Source organism: Amblyomma mixtum, chromosome 2, assembly GCF_055824585.1.
Source record: "Amblyomma mixtum isolate Tamu chromosome 2, ASM5582458v1, whole genome shotgun sequence".
Lineage (NCBI taxonomy): Eukaryota > Metazoa > Arthropoda > Arachnida > Ixodida > Ixodidae > Amblyomma > Amblyomma mixtum.
Window position 1 is genome coordinate 222,306,870 of NC_143013.1, and position 9,893 is coordinate 222,316,762.

General features: G+C 47.2%; 1 protein-coding gene across 1 annotated transcript; it reads right to left on the reverse strand.

The window, feature by feature from the left end:
* Positions 1 to 2,810: 2,810 nt before the first annotated feature.
* Positions 2,811 to 9,551, reverse strand: LOC149362710 (uncharacterized). Its single transcript, XM_089568359.1, has 3 exons — positions 9,303 to 9,551; positions 6,679 to 6,831; positions 2,811 to 4,787 (listed from the first exon to the last, which is right to left on the reverse strand). The coding sequence occupies exons 1-3, from the start codon at positions 9,549 to 9,551 to the stop codon at positions 4,551 to 4,553; spliced, it is 639 nt and encodes a 212-aa protein (XP_089424485.1). The 3' UTR covers positions 2,811 to 4,550.
* Positions 9,552 to 9,893: the final 342 nt, after the last annotated feature.

The following is a 9,893-nucleotide window of genomic DNA, read 5'->3' on the forward strand; positions in this document are numbered from 1 at the left end:
GCACGCGTGCTTTCCACCGAGTTTGCTGCCCAAGAGGCGTGCGTCAAAAGCCTCGCATCCCGAACGCACGCCTACGCAGCAACACGCGCATTTCTGCACCTCACGCGCCCTCCCTTCTTCCTTCCTCTATCCCGTAACTAAATCGAAATCTATGGTGGCTCGGCTGGCCGCCTCTTGTTCCGTCCTATTACCGGCCAGGCGGGCACGCCCCTGCCCTCTTTTCCCTGCTGCTTCCTCTCCACGTGTCCCGAGTAAAGGGAGGCTCGGGACGCAGCAGGCGCGACCTCGCGTGCAAGCAGCGGGAGGTCAGCGTCGCTGGCCGTGATGGTGCCAAGCAGCGCGCGCTGAATGGAGCGCGGTGGTCGGCCGCCGCCGACCGCTTCCCCACTTCCCCACCTTCAGCCCCATCCTCCCAAACAAGCTTGTTCCGGAACTGTGGCTCGGCCGGCGCAAGCACGCTTGTATACGCGCCAAAGCGTGGTGTTTCTTCGCTGCTCAGGAAAAAGGAGGGGGTGCATATTTTTCCCTAACGGAATTTCGGGGTAGCTGCCAGATTCGAGGAGGGTGGCCGCAACAATCTGTGAGGGAGTTCGGGACAAGCGGGGAAGCGGTAGCTCGGCGAGTGGCCAACTTCGGGCGCAACTTTCGGAAATTTAGATCACGGTCTACTTCTTTGGAGTGTGCAAGTTGCTTTTCTGCTTCCGAAGGCTTGCTGCGCTGCTGACAAGAATACTTGTAAAATGTGCAGGGTAAGTTCTAACTGAGACGCCTTTAATAAGACGCCAGGGCGGCTTTCCGTGTTCGTTAGCAGCTATGCGCCAGTTTGTTACTGACAGCCAACGCATGCAAGAGCCACCGCCATCATTGCCCTTCAGGGAAGTTATATTTTCTTCCTGTCTAAAGGGCTCTTACCTGCAATACTAGCCGTGAGTACAGCAGTCGTGGTAGTACTAACAAATGATATTACACAGTAGCAGCAGCAGTAGTAGAAGCGATATGACTGATGTGGGTAATACTTACAGCAGCCGCATCGGTGCTAGCAGTATACAATAGTGGGTTGTGGTGTGGATTAATCTGGTATGCCAGTATTCATAACCGCAACTCGCTGCGGTGGCTCAGTGGTTACGGCACTCGGCTGCTCACCTGAGAGACACGGGTTCGATTCCGACCGCGGCGGTTGATTTTCGATGGAGGCAAAATTCTGGAGGCCCGAGTACTGTGCGATGACAGTGCTCGTTAAAGAACCCCAGGTGGTCGAAATTTCCGGAGCCCTTCACTACGGCGTCCCTCATAACCTGAGTCGCTTTTTCACGTAAAACCCTCGTAAACTATAAACCAAACATACCTAAAATAGTTTTGTCAATGGCTTCAATCAACAAATCCCAGTCAACTAGTGCCCATGTAATTCAGAACACTTAGATGGCTGCTGAAATTTTTAATATGCTTTGTGAGTAATGTGGCAATAAAAGGCTAAAAATTTTACACACGCTTTAACTGTCTATGATTTAGCAACGTCTCGCTTCCATTATACGCTTGGCTGTCGCGACTGCTTGATTCGCCGGCGCCATAAACACATAGGACCTTTTCAACAGCGAAATGCTAGTATAATCGAGCTGAAATTGTAGTTAAGCGTCACTCGGCAACTTCTACTTCAAAGCCAAGAAACTGCGAGAAAGGTTGTAAATAAATTAGTGGTATTTGAGGCATGGAAATAGCGCAGAAACTGTCTTACTTCTCGGTGGGCTCCTCATTCGCGCCGCAAGGGAAGGGAGGAAGGTGGGAGTGAAAGAAGAAAGAGGTGGCGTAGCGGAGGGCTCTGCAACAGTCTCTACCATCTGGTGATCTTTAACGTGCACTGACATCGCACAACACACGGGCGACTTTTACGTTTTAAATTGCCCCCATCAAAACGCGGCCGCTGTGGCCTGGTTCAAACCCAGATACTCGATCCAATAGCCGAACACTGTAACCACTGAGCCGCCACGGCGGGTGTAGATAAACCGACTGTTTCCGATGCGACTCCGTTGCTCTTTCCTAGTCACATTTTTGGGTGGTATGAAGGATTAATGTAAGAACCATGGGCCCGACGAAATAGCATTGACTAAAATGTATTATACACGCTGGGGGAATGTACACTGGCACATACCGAACAGAAGAGGCCTTTGTGCTCTATGTATTGCAATAGCGTAGTAATATACACACGGGATCCAGACCTCAGCAGAATGGTGCCATTCAATTCAACTTCTATGCCATTTTGATTCCTTTCTTCGCCATTCGATCACCCTCTCCTCTACTTCAATTCTTCTCCACTGCCGGCTGCAGAATGGGTTACAGAGTCGTTATAGTATGCCGGCCGTTCTTTTTTCTTCTGCTGCCAGAAACGTCCCGGAAATGAAGGAATCCCTAAGTTAACATCTTTCAGAGGAGCTATATAAAGGGAGTTAAGAGAAAGCTTAACTACGTCATTTATAGACCGAGGACAGTGCAAAATGGGGGGTTCTTTTGGTGGCCTTATTCTTGCGCGGAAGCAGTTAGGCCGGCAATGGTGACGCATTAAACAAGCGCTTCCGACTTTAGTCGCTACTGTAACGTAGCCATTGCAGCCATGAGCTTTACCCGTTAAATCATGCTCATTGAAAAAAAAAAAGAAATGCCTTTTTCATGGATTCAAGAACGTTTTAATGGTGGTCAGCGAGGGAAGTAAAAAAAAAATGGGGAGGCAACGCAGAGTTGTTCATTACGATCGTTTAGAGTTCGGTCCGTACAGTCGATTGTTGCATCGTATGGCGCCACCCACTGCAGGGTTCGTCACCGGCACACCCTCGAAGCTCTTCCGTAGAATAGGGCGACGCTGCCACAGAAATTGTGGCATCTGGCTTGAAGACTGGACCTTGACCAGCGTCGACGAGAAGAATCCGCCGTCACTGCCACAATAGTAATTGCCTTTGGAGAGGAGCGTAGTGGGAGTGGATAAACTTCCTCCCTTCTTCGCTGTAAACCTCCAGCCGAGGAAAGGTTAAAATGATGTACCCTTGAAGGGATGAACCCCTAAGGCATCGTCAGAACGACTTCTCGCACTACACCAGACACGCACCATAGCACTGGATGCATCTTCTGTACGTGCTCTTCATCATCACCTGTGTGAATATCCATCTTTTCCAATTGTTCAGTTACTAATTCGTTGAAGCGACGTAAGGACACAGCACCAAGCAGATACTGTTCTGCAACAAAGTGCTTAGCAAAAAAACCATCAGTTCAAAACAGTTCCCAGTTGCTAAAGCAGGTAAACCAGTCAATGACACCTCATTTATAGTTGAACCGACTAAATAATTAAACAAGCTCTCTCGGCTGAAACATTACGCATGAATGTTTTAGTGGGCCCTTAGTACTAAATAAAAAGCAGATATAAAAAAATAATGGCCCCATTGTTGGCACCTCAAAGGCCGCAGATTATTTGAATTCATTAATCACTTGGAACAGATTCTTTTCTGTACTTACTGCATTGTTACAACTCTGAGTACACGCAGACATCAGGAACACAAAACGGGCGGGCAAAAAAATTCTAAAAAGTTTTCACAGCGTGCACAAAATAGTTTTGAGTGACACTGTCCACGCATTCGCCACATAAAAAACAATGTTCACATGCCATTGGCTTCGCCACATCCCCAATACGGTTCCCACGACAAGATCAAAACGCAGCCGCCCATTTACACTCACAAGCAAAGTACACATTAAAAAAGCACAAAGCTTCCTATTTCGCTCACTGTGCGGTAATCAACATTGAACGCTTACCATGATGGCAAAATTTACTTACAAACGGAAGTAAGCAGTAGAATTAATACATACATGCAGCACATTCACATATGGAGATATAGTAATTGCTAACCACAACTAACTGATGATGGTTGAAGAACAAAGGCCAGGCATAGTGGCTGCACGTTGGCTGGCAGTCCTTATCAGTGCCCTGAGCACTTTACGTTCCGAAAAAAGGACAAATTTGTCCAATTCAGGCAAAGCCGAATTTTTAACTTCATTTCCCTGACCAAAGAGCTGTGCTTTTCCACCGACAATAGCGATTCTTGAGCAAGCCACGTCAACGTGGTTTGCTATACGGGCATAGCGCGATATCTGCGCCGGGATCATTACAGTGACGCTAACTGTAGGCGTCTCTATGATATTTCAAACATCAGTTATTCTCACCCTGTTTCCTCAAATAATTAACCGTTTCCTTATATGCTCTACGGTGTGTTCGGCGCAAAAGTCAGTGCTTTTGTACATGACTAATGTTGAGCTCATTTCTCACAGCTGAGAAAACCACACTGCCAATGGGTTCTTTCTGCTCATCACTTGATATATGTTGCTATATGTTGATATATGTTGTTACTGCGCGTCTAAGTGTCGTGAATGTGTCTCCCTTGTGTCCTAACCCTTTCGCGCCGTTAAATCTTTATATCGCTTGATACTCGGCAAGGCGGCCCCTTGGAAATACGTGAAACTGCATGCTCCAGTATAGCTTCCCAGCATGCGGCACAAGGATTATAGTCGCTGCCCTATGGGGGACAATGCTGCTCGCACAGTGCCTTGGAGTCGAAGTCGTTCTGGCTGTCGTGGCAGAGATGACCGGATAAAGCGGCGTTGTCCTTTATGTAGCACTCGCCCCCGGAATTCACCGCCGTGCTGTAGAAGAACGGATAAGTAATCTCCCCGGGCATACAAGTCCTGAGTCCGGTCGGTGGATAGCAGAGAGCTGAAGGGGCCGGACCCAGGCAGTACTGTTGGCATAGGGCCTGCGCGAACACAGTTTCACCGACAAACGGGTCCACTGTTGAGCGTGTTGTTATATTACTCGACAAATACTTAGCAGCACAGTACAATAGCCAACCCGAGAATGCCTTAGGCAGGCGACAGTTGTGCGTCCCTGTGCTTATAGAATGCGGCACAATTTACGCCGAATAATGTACGAACTGTGTAATGTACCAAACCAGAAAGGCCCTCGGACACGTCTGCACCATATAGTACGACAGGGTAGGAACAGTCAACACCTTGATTTCATTGTGTTGCCACGTTCAAAGGCTTGTATAGAATATATCACAATTTTTCAGCGCTAACTACAGTCTAAACTAACAGATTCAAAATGCATGACCAACTAGCCCTAAAGAGCGCTAACTATAGCCTAAACTAACAGATTCAAAATGCATGACCAAGTAGCCCTAAGGGTTTTTTCGGCAAGCTAACGAACTTCTTGTTGCTGCATATGGTTGCAGTTTGTCTTGGTTTAAATGTGCCGGAACGGGACGCAACACGGTGACAGACGGCGAGACGATGCGCCACTCTCAACTCTTCGTATTGTACAAAATGACACGCACTTCCATCTCCAAAGTTTAGAGGCCAGGTGGTTTTGTTTCTGGGCCACACTGCTTTCGATGGCCAGTTATGCACCACAAGCGTTGCAAGAACTTCTAAGAAGCGGAAGAATAATTATGGTCCTCCTATTCCGGAGGTTAGGACATTAAAGAATGCGCTCTAAACAGAAAAGAGTAAAAAGAGAGTAAGTTGTCGTCTAGCGCACTTCATTTTTACTCCAATATAGGTGTATTCGTTTTTATTGTGTGCTACTTGAGCCCACAGAGTGGGAGCGAGGCGTCGCTTGAACCGCAGAAAGGACTGAAAATATGATAAATGCTACGGAATATCAATGGAATCGTCGTAATATACAATGCCCAGAATACCTTCTTCACATCCTTAGCACCAAAACTTGCGAGTAGGAGGGACCTTCTCACTGGCCTGCAAGCATGCGTTTAAATATTATGAGTAACTTGGCTGGCTCATTGCAAGGAAAACATGACCGGTATTCAATAATGGGTGTGTTTCTCTCTGTCACTCAATCTATGGTCACTTTCAACAGACCACATCACATCGATTGAGCGGAAACCATGCTCCTCTTAACCCTTTCAGGAGCCATTTTTGTTTTATTGAAATCAGTTTTTTTTTTCACCTAAGTAGTATATTCAGGCTTCAAGAAAGGGAGTTCGTTAGTTTTTGAGCGTGAAAGATCGGCTGGTAAGTTTTTACAACGATGTCCAGAATTCCGTACTAAGTGCCAGATTTGTTAGAAATAATAACATCGAAATGTTCTCATGTGTCAGGTAAGCACCCTAGGAACCATATGGAATCATTCTGCATTTCGAAGATGCACATTACGTCCGAAATTGAGCAAAAACAATCAATGTTTTCACTTGCAACAAAATCTGTCTGCACAAAAATGGTGGACATAGTGCTACCTAGCAAGCTACTGAGTGAAATATTATTTACTGCGCTCGCTACATGGCACAAAAAACCAACTTATTTGCGACAAGAAGGGTGCTCAAGTCGACTGAAACAATGAAATCAGTGCTAGGTGCACCAGTGTCTCAGAAAAAGCAGTGAGTTTGCTGTACACATGATTGTGTACAAAGCGCCAGAAAGGCTTAAAACTGACGTTTGAGGCATCCGTCTGTCGCAAGAAAATACAGGCCGAGGATTGACTTGCGCCAAGGTACTTTAATTGCAGCCGAAGTAAAAATTTTTTAGCGAATGCATAATTCGTACTAACTGCGTTTTATCCTTTCCGCGATGTATTTCTTAATCTTCGAACGTCTTAAAAATGATGAACGAATTAGTAGCGCCTTTTGCACGAACCTGATTGGGCCACCTGGGCAGTCCAGGACAAGCGCCCCGAGGAAAATCCCACTCCTCGCATTGGCCTGACGACGCGTTCAGGAAGAACGGCACGGCCTTGACGTGCTGCTTCGTGCAACGCCCGAACTTGGGTTCGTGCTTGCAAAAGTCTCTCTGCGCAGAGTGTTCGTAGAAAAGTGCACAGCTATGACATGGTGCTCATAATGTGATGTTCTGCCCCAAAAGCTTTTCGCTCAAAGACTTCGCGCGCAAATAAAAGCAACAGAAGTGGTGTGAATGAAAACTGCGCTAAGCATTATCTCTCATTTCGAAAAGAAGATTTTGATGTATAGAACTTCTTCCTAATAAAAAGCCCCCCCAAAAAGCATGAAGATAACTGTTCGGCATCAACCGTTACATGAACGCCATCGCCGTTATCTATATTACCAAAAATCTTACATCGCCTTTTCAGAACATCTGGCAAGATTGCTATATTCTAGAGTTAGGAAACAGCCTGTCTGAGCTAAGAGCCTAAGCCCTAAAAGCAGAGCCAAATTTGGAGTGGCGAGGGGGCGCAGAACGCCTGACAGAGGCGCCGTCGAAACATAAGGAATTTTCAGGCCGCACATGGCCGAAATCAAACCCGGCCATGGCGGCCGCGTTTCGATAAAGGCAAAACGCAAGGGCGCCCGTGTGCTGTATGGTGTCAGTGCACGTTAAAGATCCCCAGGTGGTCGAAATTATTCCGGTGTCCTCCACTACGGCATCTCTTTTTTTCTTTCTTCTCTCAGTTCCGCCTTTATCCCTTCGCTTACGGTGCGGTTCGGGTGTCCATCGAGATATGACCCAATGGCTGCGTCATTTGCTTTCCACAAAAACCAATTTTCCAATTTTTTCCACGCGTCCAGAAAGAGTGCTGACCACGCCTACGAGAGTACGTCACACTGACTAGCTTCGTTGGAGAGGGGACTGCAGTAAAAGAGAGAGGCATAATCCCCTCCCCAACGAAGCGACAGTCAGTGTGGCGCACTCTCGTAGGTGTGGTTAGCGCTCTTTCTGGACGCGGGGTTCCGAGTTCGGCCGTGTGCGATCCCAAAATTCCATGCGTTGCAGCGGCAACGAAAATGGCATTTCGAAAATCTAAAAACCCGATATGGATATTACTTACGGTTGGCTACAAGCCTATTAATAGAATCTAATAGTAATAGTTGAAAAGTTAATGATTGAGCGTAAGTTACCCAGCCTCTAGATAACACGCCTTAGCTGCATTCTGGTGCACTACACCGCTGACGATGGTATGCCGAAAAAAGCGCTGTTCTGCCCCAATAAGCCTAATTCTGAACGGTCCTCACGGCCTTACGTGAAACTCCCTCTATACGCACATTTCTGCGCCTCTACGCACACTACAGGTGGGCATAGACTGTGAAGGTAAAGTAGCGCTATATGGTGAAAACTCCGCCACCTACGGTTTCCCTGCGCCCGATTTCCGGACCGGAATGTCGCACAAAAGAACACCGCAACAGAAACTCTTCTTAGAAAAAGCGCCCCTTACTGGAGCGTAACCTAGCGGATTCAGGTCAATAAAATCTCAGGATAAATTTCCTTTCAACCCATACTCATGTCATACAATGTCATTGTGACACGTGCGGCAACTGTCATGGTTTTCGAGCTAATAATCCACTATTCGCAATGCATGAGCTTCTCTAGAAAAATATGACCCCGAATATTTTTCTAACTCCCGCTACGCGTACCTTATAAAAAATTACACATCGTTAGCCAGCTAAAACAGCAGAGTCGCACGCCTTCTGTTCTACATTGTGAATTCCGTCCTGCATTCTGAGACGGCAGTATATGTTAGTTAAAATAAACTCATTTGCGCGCCTTCCTCTTCTCCATATGTTAATTTCACAGAGAAGTTAAGGAAACTTTTATGAATCCCTTCGTTTTCAGAGACGGCGGTGGGAGAATGGAAGGATGAAGGCTTGAAGTCTGACGGCAACGAGACGCAAGCCTTCACTGCAGTTCTAAATACTGATTCTGCTATACCTCACCGAAAGCTCACCTCTGTAGCAAGGCTCTCTCCAAAGAAGAGAACCGCGGACGCCATGACGCTGAACACTCGGTCGTCGTATGAGGATACCACGTGGTTATCCGTGTATAAGAGTATCTTACGTCTCATTATCAATAAGGAAACACGCACCCAAATAAGGTATCTGAAGTGTCATGTGATCGCATTGTGCGCGACTGGAATGTAGTGTCACGTGATCGAATGTGACGTGTGTGATGATGCAATGCTGAGAGGGGGAAGCGTTGCCCTCTTGTTAAGAAGGCAGCGAGCAGATCGCTCGTGTGTGAGTCTTAATCTGTACGGCCCAGTATGCCGAATAAACATGTTGCTTAGTCGTTCTGCCTCCGCTTCGTTCGCCGCGGCTACAAGAGTATCTGTGCACCATTAACCACTAATAGTCACTACTAGTACTGTACGAACTACAAAGAAATACAATAGAATTAGAATAAAATTTAAAATACTTGGAACAGATTTGGAATTGGATTGGACTAGAATTGCAGTAGAATTGCAATGCTTTCACATTATTCGCACGTAAGTTCCTTAAGCGCCCCCGGTAATTTTTTGATTGCTGTCTTACCTGAATAAGTATGTCGAGCGCACACAAGCCCTCGCAACTAGGGCTGTCACTTAACGGTTGCAAGTCATCGCTGCACACAGAGTACTCGTCATCGGCCGTAGCCAGGCAGCTTCCGATCGCCTGGTCGAAGTACCACCTTGTGAGATGGCCCCCCGCGCAGAACTTGTAGACGCCTCCACGTTGACTGCACTGCGGGGCCCTGGTGCCTCCAGGAACCCGAGCAGTTGTAGTGGACAGAGTCGTGGTCATATTAGGCGTAGTTCTGGCAGTCGTGGTAGTCGTGGTTCTCACGGTAGCCGTAGAACCTGTGCTCGTCGTTGTAGTTTTCGTTGTAGTGCTGGTAGTTGTAGTCGGTGTTGTAGTGGAGGTGACTGTAGTCGGTGATGTAGGGTCAGTGGTCATAATGGGTGTGGTCAGAGTTCTCGCGTTAGTGGAGGTGGTCGTCGTGGTTGTAGTTGTGGTGGTGACAATCCCGGCATTTGTAGTTGTTTGCATGTCTGTCTTCGTCGTGCCGGTGAGGACAGTTGTGACAGTCATTATGTCAATGGTAGTTTCGGCTGTACTCCCCATCGTAGTAATGCCCGCAGTTTT

Excerpts from the sequence above, each read along its gene's own strand:
- LOC149362710 (XM_089568359.1), bottom strand. The coding sequence starts at position 9,551 with ATGACCACGACTCTGTCCACTACAACTGCTCGGGTTCCTGGAGGCACC. Across the intron at positions 6,832-9,302 it reads CGCTCGACATACTTATTCAG|AGAGACTTTTGCAAGCACGA; the intron begins GTAAGACAGCAA and ends CACTCTGCGCAG. Across the intron at positions 4,788-6,678 it reads TGCCCAGGTGGCCCAATCAG|GCCCTATGCCAACAGTACTG; the intron begins GTTCGTGCAAAA and ends GTGTTCGCGCAG.